This window comes from Urocampus carinirostris, chromosome 3 (assembly GCF_059441175.1).
Source record: "Urocampus carinirostris isolate Australia breed hairy pipefish chromosome 3, RoL_Ucar_1.0, whole genome shotgun sequence".
NCBI lineage: Eukaryota > Metazoa > Chordata > Actinopteri > Syngnathiformes > Syngnathidae > Urocampus > Urocampus carinirostris.
This window is the reverse complement of record NC_142351.1, coordinates 46407820-46421995: the sequence shown is the minus strand read 5'-3', so window position 1 is coordinate 46421995 and position 14176 is coordinate 46407820. Positions and strand designations below refer to the sequence as shown.

The window sequence follows — 14176 nt, the reverse complement described above, 5'->3', positions numbered from 1 at the left end:
ATCCAGACAGATATCAGTTGTTGAGAGGATATATGAGCTGGGTGTGGTTTGTGTTTATCAACACCAAGGCCAGCTCTCTCTGTATTCTGGCACTGTAGCCAATGCCTAACTCGAGAAGTCACCCTTGTTTGATGAAGGTATTCAAATAAAGGAGGTGTTCCCTTCTCCTAGAGCAAACCAAGGGAGAATGATAAACAAATTTCCCCTGCACAGTTCAAGTAGAATCAACAGCATGTGAGACACAATCGTGGGAAGAAACCAAATGTATTCAAAATATAATATTGTGTTTAAAAAAAAGTAGGCATTGCAAAAATATTGGCCACTTAAAATATTTTTGCGTATGTCTCTGTACGTATTGAACAAATTGAAACAGAAATATTGGCCCATTTTTGTTACAAAACTGCTCAAGTTTGATAGTGATCGTTTGTGTTAAACATTTTTTAGTTCTTTCCACAAATGCTCTCTACGATTGAGGTCTGGACTTTGGCTTTGTCATTTTAACACCTTTATAGTGTCTGTTTTAAACCACTCCATTGTAGATTTTAGACTTTAACAGATTTTCTGCCAGAAAGGCCCTGTATTTGGCTTTATCCATCTTCCCATCAACTCTACCAACCTTCCCAATCCCTGCTGAAAAAAACAACCCCAGGGCATGATGCTGCCACAACCAAGTTTTGAAGGTGAGCATGGTCATTTCAGGCTGATATGCAGTTTTACTCTTCTGCCAAACTTTACATTTAGATTCAGATTTCAGATTCAGATCTACTTTATTGTCATTCTAGTGCACGTGTATTTAGCCCAGAAAGTCTCATTTGACCAAAGCACCTTTTCCATGTGTATATTTTGCCTCCCATGTGGCTTCTTAAAAATGCGCTCTTCTTTTGTATTCTTTCAGAAGGGGCTTCCTTTTTGTCAATCTTCCACAAAGAGCAGATTTATACACAGTACCACTAATGGTTGTCTTATGCACGAATTGTCCCACCTCCACTGTTTAAGTCTTCAGGTCATCCAATGTGATCATGGGCCTCCCGGTTTTTTTCTGGTTAGTGTTTGCTTTCACAGACCTTTGAGACCATCAAAGAGCAGGTGCATTTAAACTGAGACTGGTGGTTCACATTGCGGATAAATCAGATTTTTTGCACCGACGCGACCTGTAACTGATTTGTTAAAGTCCGTCCGAACGGCACATATAATATATTCTTTCACACCAGACCCAGGCCACTTTCATATGTGGTCCTAAATCCGATACGTTTCTAATCTGGGCGGCATTAGCTCAGGAGGTAGAGGGCTCGTCTTGGGATCAAGAAGTCGCAGGATCGATTCCCGGCTCCTCGTTATATGTCAAAGTGTCCTTGAGCAAAACACTGAATCCCTAATGCCCCCTATAAGCAGGTAGGTGCATTGCTGACTCCCTATTTGTGTGTGAGTGTGTGTGTGAATGGGTAAGAGTGAAGCACATTGTAAAGCGCTTTGGGAAGTCTTCATTGACTTGAAAAGCGTTATATAAATGAAGACCATTTACCATTTAATCTTTTGGAATCTGACTGCTGTGTGATCGGTCGAGACGTATTCATGTGACCTGCTTGTCATCGATAAGCACCACAAGTCAATATTCTGCGTTCAACGTGGTGGGGGAAAAAGGGGAGTGTTATTTGTGGAAGACGAACACTTGTTTATTCTGTAACTACGGAACAGCCGACATTGCATCAAATACAACTGGATTCACAGCAGTGGAGTTCACTCTTAGCGATAGTATCCTCTAGTGGTACTTTACAATATTCACATTTAATTCACACCACACACAGAGAGCATTTAATGTAGGGAAAGCGAGATTTTGAATTAGGATTTATATTTCGGGGGGAAAAGCTGCACTGTTAATATCCATGAATACTTCTGCAAACACTGAACGCATTTCGTCTCACGTCACGTGTCATTTTCTGCGCATGCGAGACACTTGTGGTGTTCACACAGGAAATAAAGTCGCATACAAGTCATATTTAGTCAGAAATGTGAATGATCTCACTAGACCTTCACCCAAAAATCATAAATGAGCAAAGCTCTGCAGTGTGAAGCTAGCCTCAATGATGTACAGGTCCTCTCTGTTTGATATTGTTCGTGTTAAAGTCGACATAGGATCCTTAAGAAGACATCAAGGAATTTCTAGAGTCCTTTGGCTAAGCTGAGAAAACAGGGGCCCAATAATAACAACACCTTATTTTCAGTTTTTTTATTGTAACTATAGTAATAAATGTTGAAAAAATTGATTCCCGTCCCCAATTTTGTCTCACATGTTTTTGAATCTTGGAAAATATTTTTTAGCTTTAAGTTTGAAGCCTGAAATGTGGCATTATGACAAAAAAATTTTGGGGTGCCAATACTTTCTCTAGGGACTTGTTCAATTGTACAAGAGAGAGGAAAATGTATCTGGTCCTTCAAAAAGTGTCTTTTTGTACACTGCATGAGTAATAATCGTATGGGTGCAGCCCATGAGGCAACAGACAGCATTAACAAATGACACAGTTTCATATTGTCCCCGTTCAAAGCTGCGGAGCTATTATTCAGTATAAATTCTCCCAGGCGCTGCAAAAGTGCCGGTGAGATAAAAGACGCGAAACGCATAGTGAAAATGCGTGAGCTGAAAAGTAGTGAAGTAGAAATCTTTAGTGTTATTTATGGATCTTTCTGAATCATCTCATGCTGCACATGAAGTATCCTCCACAGTTCTGCAGCCTTTCTTTCGCATCTAACTGCAAGGGATTCCAAAAACATCGCGACAAGCGTTCATTACAGGAAGGGGGATGTTTTTGATCAACAAAATGGGTTAATTGATTTAGATGTGCGTGCAGGTCTAAATCCTCCTCGTAAAATCAAAATAATTCATACTTAAAATGAGCACTATGACCAATGTTCCCTCTAATTTTCCACGGGTCTGAGCGTTCAGACAAAGTCGGTGAGCAACGCTTGAAACAACAGTGAGCAACCATAATCCCAAGTGTGGCAAGATAATTAATTATCAAACATGTCCGAAACTTGACATCAAGTTACATTTTGCTGAGTTTCCGGCAATGCAAAATGATTTTTCTCTTTTGAATGAATTGACTCATGTACTATTGCAAAGGTTGTACGGCCTACAAACATCGTTTGTTCTTACAATTCTTTCACAAGATATCCATTTCTTTTTATTTCCTGACATATTTTGTCGCATAATATTAACATTTTTGGGGGCTTATTTAGTCGGTTGTAAGATACAGAACTGTACTTAAACACATTTTTTAGTAGAAGTACAATGTTGGCAACAAGATTCACTTGATATAATTGGAAATCATTTGAATGCGACACAAACTTTTTCTTATTTTTTCCGTGTTTTTTTCTACTTTTTTTTAAATTCCTTTTAAAAAAATCTCGTTGTGTTTATTTTTTCCGTGCTGTTACTTTTTTTCTTACATTTCTTTCTTTCTGGCTTTTTTCTAAATTTTTCCTTATTTTTTTCACTTCCTCTTGTTTCCTTTTTTCTCTGATTTTCACTACTTTTTCATTCTGGTATCTTTTTCTTTTTTGTTCTGTTCCCCCATTCCTTTAGGTTATTTTGTGCATAATTCTACATAATATTTGGTCATGTTGGGAATTAAGAAGCAAAAACAACCTGAAGAGCCGTTTCGGACCCGAAGGAGCCGGTTCCTTTTAATGAGCCGAGCCGAAGAAGCCGGTTCTCGACAAACTCTACTGATTTTACTTTTCAACTTCGTTTGACATTGACTTCAAAATACCGCATTTAGGAGACAACGTCAGGGGAACCCGTGTATTTTTACCTTCCTGCACTGTAACTTTGACTTAAGTCGCTTTTTAATTAGTAATTTTGAGCCCTCATTTTTGTGCGGTGGCTAGATTTTCTTGTGCGCTGAGAAGGTGCGAGCAGTGCGCAATTGCGCACGCGCGCAGCTTAGAGGGGGCACTGCCTATGACAGTCGTGATTGCCAATTTGGAGCACCTGCGGCAGCTTGTTTGGCACCAACAGCCCAGACAGCTGATTGGTGGACACCCCCTTTTTAAACCCCCGGCTTCCTCTCAGTGACTGTCAGATCATTGCAAACTGTTGCATTCCACTCAGTGAGCATTCTCGTCCGATGCGGTTTCTGCTAAGCCTTTTTCCTGCCTGATCTTTGTTATTGACCTGTTTCTGGACCTGATTACGCCCGTTCTGCCTGCCTCCTGTTACCTGACCCGTTTTGCCTTGTTACCTGCCTGCCTCCTGCCTACAACCTTGCTTACGAACACGACATCGCCTTTGATCTCCAGCCCCGGCCAACGACTCACTATTCCAACATTCCCGGCTGTCTCCATCCGACACGGAAGTGTCACTCCCGCCTCGCTCGCTCCTGTTTTCTGTCAGTCCTCGGATCAAGCAAGCAAGCCTTACTCTCCCTCTCTTTTCATATAAAAACTGAGAAAAATGCGCTATTGAGTCCTGTTTCCGTTCTGGTCTGTGACAATGACACGCGTCCCAGCAGCGGCGTGCCAGGAGTTAACCAGTGGAGCGAGAGCGCACGGCAAAATGATAAAAATAATAATGACGATTTTTAAAAATGCACATTTTTACCTACATTTTAGACATTTTCAGTTGCGCGCCGTGTTGTTCAGGGGCTTTACTCCTCCTCCTCTGCTCTGTGTGTGTCTGCGCCGCACCTCGCAGAGGAGGAAAGATCCGTGTTTTATCGCAACCACAGAAACACTGACGCGCGATAAATGAATTAATCGTGGAAGCTCCTCCAGCGAAAAAAAATCAGCCTTTCCAGCCAGCTTGGACGGATGACTGGGGCTTTTTGCAACAGCAAAAAAATGGCCGTATTTGTGCATTATGCCTCGAGAGTGTTGTACCTCGCACGTCAAGTGTTAAACGTCATTACGAGACGAAATATGAAGATGAATTCGAGCATGGGTCTGACAAGGCGGAGACAATAAAACGCGCTGTATCCAGGTACGGCAAACAAACACGGACCCTGAAAACCTTTTTCACTGCTAAAAACAAAAGTTATCACATTGCTCACTGCATAGCAAAGCACAAAAAAACATTTACTGATGGCGAATATATTAAAGAAGCGCACGTGTGTGTGCGTGCGTGCGTGCTCCTGTTCAGTGGTTATTTCTGTTGCACAAGTAGCCTTCTGCCTTGCTGCTGTTATTTTGTAAGTTTTGATATTTTCTGCAATAAGATTTAATCGATCAATGTTATGGTTGCTGTCGATATCACTTGTTTTTTGATTGTAATTCATTGTTGATGAAGAATGGTTGAAGTCATGGAAGTCTACAGGCCTTTCCTCATGTTGCTCACATTCATTTTTGAGTTTATTGATGAACAAGACAAGTGGAATATAAATTTGTCAGTTATACAATTTCAATGTATATTTATCCATCCATCCATCCATTATCTGCACCGCTTACCCACAGTAGGGTCCTTGGGGTACTGGAGCCTATCCCAGCCATCTTCGAGCAGTTGGCACGGGACACCCTGAACTGGTTGCCAACCAGTCGCAGGGCACACAGAGACGGACAACTCACTCGCTCAATCACACCTCGGTACAATTTGGACCGGCCAAATAACTTGACATGCATGTTTTTAGAATGTGGGAGGAAACCGAGAGCCCGGGGGAAACCCATGCAAGCATGGGGAGAACATGCAAACACCACACAGGAAGGTTCGATCTCATGACCTCAGAACTGTGCCGCAGACGCGCTAACCACTCAGCTGCCGTGCTTTTCATGTTGTATATTTGGACTGGTGTAAAATTACAGCTCTGTTAGTTATAAAAAAAAAGTTGTGCGAGTCATTAATCTAGGTGTGGCAAACTGATTTACACAGACATTTTAGAGTGGCACTCCAAACCAAAAAGGTTGCTGACCCCTCGCCTAGAGTATTTTCACTTTTTTTCTCAATTTGGTTGGAAGTGTTCCTTAAAATGAGCAAATGTATTCAACAACTGCTAGCTGAGCTAATTATACTTGTTTAACATCGAAATTTCAAAGATATTTTTACTTGTTTTTCTTGTAGAGTAATACAACGTAAACTTGAAATGTGCAATATTGCCTTAACTAGTAGATGGAAGATTGTTTTAACATTGTTTTTGTATTTTTTCTCACTTGAAATTGTGAGAGACAGAACTGGAGTAGTAGTGGAACTGAGCAAGCGTGTGTATAAGAGAGTACTCGGTTGGTTTGGACACATGGAGAGGATGGATGAGGAGCGAATGTTGAAGAGGATCTACAGAGCAGAAGTCAATGGAAAGAGACCAAGAGGAAGGCCACGATTGACTAATTGGATAGTGTTATGAGTGCTTTGCAGGAAAGAGGTCTAAATATAGTGGAAGCTAGAGCTGTTGTTGGTGATAGGAATGAGTGGGGAGGTGTTGTGAAAGGATAGTGGGATGTTTGGACTTGTTCTAAGGGATGGGCAGGGCACCTGTATGATGCATCAAGGGTAAACCAGTGAAAGCTGTCGGGCCCTGCTGTTGTACAGAAGAATGTGTTGTGTCCCAATTGACACAGCCGCTTTCTTGTGCCCTGTTTCATCTGGAGAGACGAAGGCATGACCAACTTGGGTGCCGAGGTGCCTAACTCTTTTGGGTGTTTGGGCATTTGGGTTGACCATAGTCCCAAAAAAATGTTGTGTGTTTTTTTCTACTTTTCCCCTTTTTTTTGTTTTCTTTGTTTTTGTCTTGCTGTCGGTCACCCCTCTCGAGGGATATGACCAGGGTAGATAGATAAATGAATAGATCTTTTTGGGATCGTGGATGAAAGTAGTAAATTAAAAAAAAACTGTTTACCATCCATTGGCTAAAAAAGTCGTATCTGTATTAAGGCTTTTCTTATATGAGAGAAAGAAAGAAAAAAAAGAAAAAATAATATCTTGTGTGTATTATTTGACAACTAAATTCTGCTGTATTGTGTTGTGCAACCAAAAACAAATACGAAAAAGAAAAAGGAAGAATACAAACTATAGAGACCCAAACCACATAATTTCCTTTTTCATTTTTTAAACCTTGCCTTTCACACGGTTTTTGCTTGTTCTGGTACCCGTAGCAGCAAGATGGAGGACAATTATGTCAACTTCCTCAAGGTAAGGCTCATGTTTTGCAAAATAAATGTAAGTTTCTCAATTTACGAGTATTTTTCAATAATCAGACTTATATTATAGCCCGTGAATTGAATTGTTTTGCTTATTTTTAAATAAATATTAATGTTTTTTTACCACTTAGGGGTGCTAACTAATACTCACTGTCCCTTTAAAACAAACAAAATGATCTACTCCTTTTAGCTCAGGGACTTTCTGTTTTGAGGAACAACTTAAGTCATGTTGTGTTTATTTGTATAGCCTTTAATCACAAGAAAAATGTTTCAAAAAATTCTTAAATTTACCAGAATTTTTTGCCAATGGAGTAATAATTTGTATTTTGCACAATTGTTGTACAATATGCTTATGACACAACACGGTCCTTTTTGAGTGACAATATTAGTGACGACAATTCAATCCACTATCCGCAATTTGGTTCTGAATCAAACAGAGACAACTTGGTTTTGGATGTTTTAGATACGTTCCACTGTACTGTCATTCAACCGACTAAAGTGGCACAACAAACAATAGTGGATTGTAGAGCCTGAGGCAAAAATTCATGCATACAATTTTTTGTGTTTTGAACTCAGTAAGCTTCATACTATTTTCTTACTGATTAACCAGGTAATGGATTTTGACAGAGTTGGTGAAGAATCATCAACCAGGATCCAAGCAAACGACTATGAATGAAATCAGCGGAGTCGCAAAAATGAGCAGTGGGATGCAGCGGTTGCACGTGTTTGCTGTCACATAAACTTGCTAATTGCTCAAAGTCGGCTTGCGGTCGCATCCGCGCAGCATCCGTTAACCAACCCGGCACACTGCAGGATTTGTAAATAAAGTCACCGTAAGAATGATCTAAAAACACAAGCTCACATTAAGCCATAAAGGTATTTAATTCCTTATCATGAGTTCAGTAATCCCTTGAAGTAACATGGTTTATGTATCGCTGTTTTACTACTTCTCTGAGCTTCATCGTAAAATGTGTTTCGCATTCTGATGGGCTAAATCGACACCCCGCCCCTTTTCTGCTTGTGTCTGCCTGCGCATCTCTAACTTTGCAGTCTGAGTTGTAGACATACAGAAAACCGCTCGACAAACCAACTTTATGTACGCCCTAATTTTATTCAACTTCAAGTTTTTCTAAAGCCACCTTGTCAACAAAATGCTCTGGACCGACAAAGGCAGCAAAAGACTGTGGTAGATACTTTCTAAAACCAACAAAGTTTGACTTCTCGCCCTGATAATTTTCCTCTGGAGCTATAAGCAGGTCTTTGTTGTGCCCAATTGGCACTCGAGGGCTTGTTCAAAAAAATATTGATTATGGTAAAAAAGATATGGTTTCTGTGAAAGCACAAAAAGGACACATTCCCATCGTTTACTAATGAACAATACATAGATACAGTATACTGTATGTTTCCATAAGGCTTATACAATGTTTTTAAATTTTGCAGCGCCAGACATTTTATAATACCCCCAGTTTTTACAGCACAGATACATGACAGTGACGTCATATTTGCAGAAAATGAATCATAAATGTTTTCTACATTTTTAAAAAGTGACATTGGATAATTTCTCACGGCACACCTGACGATCTCTTACGGCACACTAGTGTGTCGTGAAAATAACTGCTTTAAGGAACGCAAACCCAATCAAAAAGCGAAGGATTAATGCAATCGAAATAATCAAACAAAGAAGTTGTGATAATGTGCAAAACCGGGATGATATCAATTGACATTGTGGCTCCACAGTGGACAAGAAAGCGTAAAATCAAAATGTCAGGCATGATGTTTTGATCTCGAGGATTTTGAGCAGAACGAATACCCGACTCTACTAATGAGCGACAACCTTGAACTTCATCGCGCTACTAAGACAAACACGGCATTGATTGCAAACGTACTTACACGTGTCATGCGGCCTGGCTCGGGTATTTCAATCCTTCTATCCTAGAAGTGTCATCACATTTGCGGCCCTTAGTCCCTGGACTATGCGCTAAACACATCATTTGGATGATCTTTAGCCGCAAAAGTGCGAGCCGGAGGGAAGTCATTTGATTAACAGGTGTAAATATGTGATTGACTGTGAACTTTTCTACCCCAGCCACTCTCTGTTCTTTCGACTCATTACTGAAATTTTCCATTCAGTTGCCCTTTCCATTGCCCACACTGTCAGTTCCTGTGTCATCTATCATTCCCTGTAAAAAGGTGAAAAGTCTCTTTTGTAAAGACAGTTCATGAGAGATCAACTCAACTTGCCGGACTGAACGGGTGAGTGGCCGTATTTGAAACTTATCTTGCTAATTTAACATTTTAGAAAGGACCCTAGTGTGCTACTTCAATGTGATTAAGGCATAAAAGCAAAATTCCTACCCGTCAACAACTTTTCCCTGTATTTTGTATAGTTTTTTTATATATATAAATAATTTCCAATTGTGAAAGCCATATCCCAATTTTTGTAGAGGAAATTAATTCTTAAAACATTTAAAAACAACTGGTTTTTGTTGGATCAATCACATCCTGCCGATTAGGGCTGAAATACGGATCCTCCTAGTGTCAATGGGGAAAGAAATATAAGATATGCTGAAATAATTATTTGTGTTGTTTATGTGGTAAAAAAAAATAATAACGTTGTTTACAAAAAATACCAGTTTTTTTTCCTACACACTTTTTCTTGCTGTTAGTAAATAGGTACCACGTTGTTTGTAAAATGTATTACTGCTTAATAAGAGGAATAGCAATTATCGTTAAAAGGAGCAGTTAACAGGTATTACTTGAAATGCCTGGAAAGATAAAACTTTTTATGGAATCCTGCACGGTTAAATTACACTTTACCCACTTGAAAATAAGAACATGGCATGTACAAAACATATAAAACAGATTCGGTTGGTGTGTTGCTGCAACGAACATTATGTCAATTGACTGTCAATCAAACTGAGCATCCATCTCGGAGAAATCGGTTTTAGTTAGAAGTACATCTAGCAAAATATTTGTTTGTTGCGTGACATATGTAAACAATTCGAGGACTGGTTCTCACCCTTCTCGATAGATTTTATTAAAATATGCTTTGTACTGTCAAAGAGAAACTTGAGGCATGTGGTACATGTCACAATTAGTACATTATTACTCTTTACTTAATCAGTTAACCTTATAGGAAAAAAGGAACGACTCAACAGAGTCCCCAATGGAATCTTTACAACCTGATCTGCTCTTTCACGCCAGATTTTAGCGGTCCACATACCTGTCAACCTCCACAGCTCCACGCCCTTACAAACTGTCCTATTTTACCTCAGAAAATACTAAATAATCTTACACCATATTATTTTTTTCAAACGTGTTTATTTATGTAGTTTAACGTGTTATATTGTACATGTGTTTCGTTATATTATATACATATTGTTAATTAACATTTTGTTGTGAGAACCGGAGTTGCTCGACATGAATGAGGTTTATTGTAAAAAAAAAGTTCAAAAATGAAGTCGCTTGGACGTTCACTGTAGAAGGAAAAAATACTTGCAAATATAATTAAGTAGAACAATACATTTTCTTATTCAATTTATGAATCAATTTTCTGCATTAAATTATTGTTGGTAATATACTGATTAAAGGGATACCCACAAACCTGCCCTTTTTCATTTTCTCCTTTTATACTTCCTTTTCTTTTTTTCTTAACTTCTTTATACAAAATAATAATTCGTAATATAATGCATCAAAGCAAGCGAGCCGTTTGAGAGCCAGCTCTCTTTAATGACTTGAGCCGAAAAAGCCGGTTCTCTACAAAGAGACGGACTTCCTTTCACTACACAACTCGAACTCGTTTGGCTTGATTGATATGCCGTTTTGTGATAGTCGGTGTAAACCGGATGGCACCCATAATTAACAAATTCACATTTTTCCGTACAGATTTTCTTGTACCTCGTACAGGTCTTAAAATGCATAATAAACGTACTTTGTACGGCAAAACCGTACAGGTTGACAGGTATGTCCGGTGCGTCACCCTAAGCGAAACGGGAAACAATATAGAAATTGAAAGTTACACTAAACTTTAATCTGCAATGACTAGAACAATAGTAAAGACTGTTTTTTGTGGTTGATAGGGGAGAAAGCAGCGCGGAAAAACGTCGCGGATTAGTGCTTAAGGTTGGTGCGCACAAACATACAGCACCCACGAATACACAACATGGTGATTACTTTTAGAGGTATACTTTACCTTGTTTGAGTGATAATAGTCCAGCGAGCTCAAGCAACTTGGGTCAGCAGGTAGGGAACATGAACCCACAGTGGCCGGGGGTGCAGGGTAAAATCTTACGTCCATCTCACGGTGAGCGAGCCTGAACGCATCAAATCACTTCCAGTTTGGTTCAAACTCAATGTTGTCTCAGCGAAGAAGGGAAAAAAACGCACTCTCCACGTGCAGCTAAAAATGACAAAAATAAAGAATCTACGTTTTTCTCGGTGGGATTTCCCTTCCTTCTGTTTTGTGGCAGGATGGTGCGCGGTGGTCCTCAGTGTGATAAATAGTCTCCAAGTACAAATGTCATGGATGCACGTGCTGCTACACAACTACTCCGGGTATTCCACGGCCAAAACAAACGTCCCAAGTTATCACTTTGTTTTTACGCTTGCGCTGTTTGGGGGTTTTGATTTCTAACTCCGCCGTCAAATGTCAGGCTCCTGTGAGCGCTCTCACTCGGGCTTTGAAAATAACGCGCACATATCCTCGCACTGGTTCCAGGACGCACAAGTGGTCCGACTTCTCTCTGCCATGCGACTGGCAACGCGTCGTTCATGAACGAAAGGACTCCAAAAGCCGGCTCTTGGAAGTGAATTACGGGAGCCGGCTTCAAACGCAAGGTTTTTTTATTTTATTTTTATTTCTCCTTCATTTTCTCTCCTTCTTTCTATTCTTCCCACTCTCCCTCTGTCCCTTACTCTTTCTCTTTTTGTTTTTTTCTCTCTCTTCTTATCTATCTCTCTTTTTCTCTTTATCACTCTCTCCTTTTCTATTGTTTTGCCCTCTTTTTTTCTTTTGTTCTCCTCCAGTTGATTATTTTTCTTTTGCTCTCATTCTCCCTCTTCCTTTCTCTCTTTCCCTCTCTTTCACTCACCACTCTATCCCTCTCTTTTTATTTTCCCTCTGTATTTTACCCCACTCACTCTCTTTCACCCCTTTTGTACCTTTCTCTCTCACATTCTCTCTCTCTCTCTTTCTTTCTCTCTCTTTCTTTCTCTTTCTCTCCCTCCCTCTCATTTTCCTCTCTTTTTGTCACTCTTTCTCTCCCTCACTCTCTCTGTTTCCTCTCTCTTTTTCCTTACTGTTTTTTCTCTCTTTCTCAAGTTTGCTCTCATTCCTCCTTGTTTTTTCTTGTTTTTGCTCTCTCTCTCTCTCTCTCTCTCTCTCTCTCTCTCTCTCGTTCTCTATTATTTTGTTTTGCTCTTGATTTCTCTGTTTCTCTCTTTTAACACTATTCTTTTTCTCTGTCTTGCTTTCTTTCTCGTTTTCTCTTTCTCTCGAGCTTTATCTCTTCCTCTCTCTCCATATTTATCTCTCTCCCCCTCTCTTTTTTTCTCTTTCTCTCTCCCTCTCTGTATCTCTTGGAGGCCTCATGACTGGTTAATGAGGGGCGTCATTTATTCTTAGTATAAACACTTGCAATGTTTAAATGAGGTAGAAGTTTACTATATATTGAAACAAAAAAGGCTATTATATAATAGCACCAAAGTACATTTTCAGAATATACTGCATAGTGTTGAATTACTATTGGGAGCATATCATTAAAGACAAAAAATCTCAAGAGCCGTTTGGGAGCTGCCATAGCCGGCTCTATTCAGTGAGCCGAGCCAAAAAAGCCGGTTCTCTAAAGAGAGCCGGAATTCCCATCACTTCTGTTGATAATACACAGAGAAGAGGAAAAGAGAAGGGGAGGGGGAGGGGAGATTGCTTGGCTGCCTTGGCAACCGTGTGCTCCTTTCTGCAACTGCGCGCTCCCGATTAGGAACAAATGTATTTTCTAGAGCGCGCGCACCGCACGCGCATGTATTATCCGTGCTAGTGTTCCATCAACACTTGCATACGGGTTATTGTCTCTGAGTTCATGTGCACTTGAAAGGGGTTTTGTGTGGTGGAGTTCATTATTTGCGTGACTTTTCAAAGTAAAATGTGACCCCTGTCTGCACATTTCACGCAACTAACATATATTGTAGTTCAGTTTGACTTTACCAGCGAGGTTCTGTCTGATGAGAGACAGTCAGATTTACAAATAAATGGACCCACGTATTATTTATCAAAGGGTGTACTTTTCGCATGAACAGAGAGGACATGTCCCCACCTATGTCGAGCAATCATTGTTCTGTTCCTACCAATATGATGTGATCACTTTGATCAAATATGCCGTATTCCAGCCATTATCGATCAATCATTGTTTTGTTCCTACTAATATATTGCAGATGTGGGCAATGAGGGCCTGCAAGGCCTTCTCTTCTGGTCTCAAACATATTTAAATCATGTGAATCAAATTATATTTTGTCTATCAATACTTAATAGACCATTTCTAATTCTCCATCAGCTTCCTTTCATTGCTTTCCCCTGGTTGCGCTTATTCCAGATGTGTGCTTTCATATTAAAGTATTTAACCCAGGGGTGTCCAAGCTTTTCAGAAATCAGGCCATATTTGGTAAGCTGATGTGTGAGGGCTGACTATTCAGCCTGGCATTCTTTGAGCAGTCTTTAATAAATTCACCCTCTGTGAAACGTTTGCAGTGGATCGCGACCCCATAGCTCGCCTTAATAGCATTTTCATTTGACTCGCAAGGTCTCACGAAAAACCGCTGCAGTGCTGTTAAAATAGCTTACAGTTGCTTCACCTTTACACATATTTCGTTTCAAGTTAGCTTTTTGTAGTCAGTATTTTTGTTTGGTGATGCCTATTGATATTATATTCTTTGATAACAGCCACAGTCTCTTGGTACTTTGGGCAGATGCAGTTGTTTTGGATTTTGAATTTCCACTTGTCCTAGAAGCGGCAGTCCTCTCAGTCAACTTTACTTTTTTATTTACAGTCACCGTGTCGGAAAT

The 14176-nt window shown here is 39.9% G+C and overlaps 1 protein-coding gene across 3 annotated transcripts in view; it reads right to left on the bottom strand.

The window, feature by feature from the left end:
- Window positions 1-11877, bottom strand: part of LOC148369853 (TOX high mobility group box family member 2-like) — a 170025-nt gene extending 158148 nt beyond the window's left edge. For all 3 annotated transcript variants that reach the window (XM_088332082.1, XM_088332083.1, XM_088332084.1), the window contains exon 1: window positions 11312-11877. In XM_088332082.1, coding sequence (XP_088188208.1) covers window positions 11312-11416 — 105 coding nt within the window. In that variant the 5' untranslated portion in view covers window positions 11417-11877. The remainder of the gene's footprint in view (window positions 1-11311) is intronic.
- Window positions 11878-14176: the final 2299 nt, after the last annotated feature.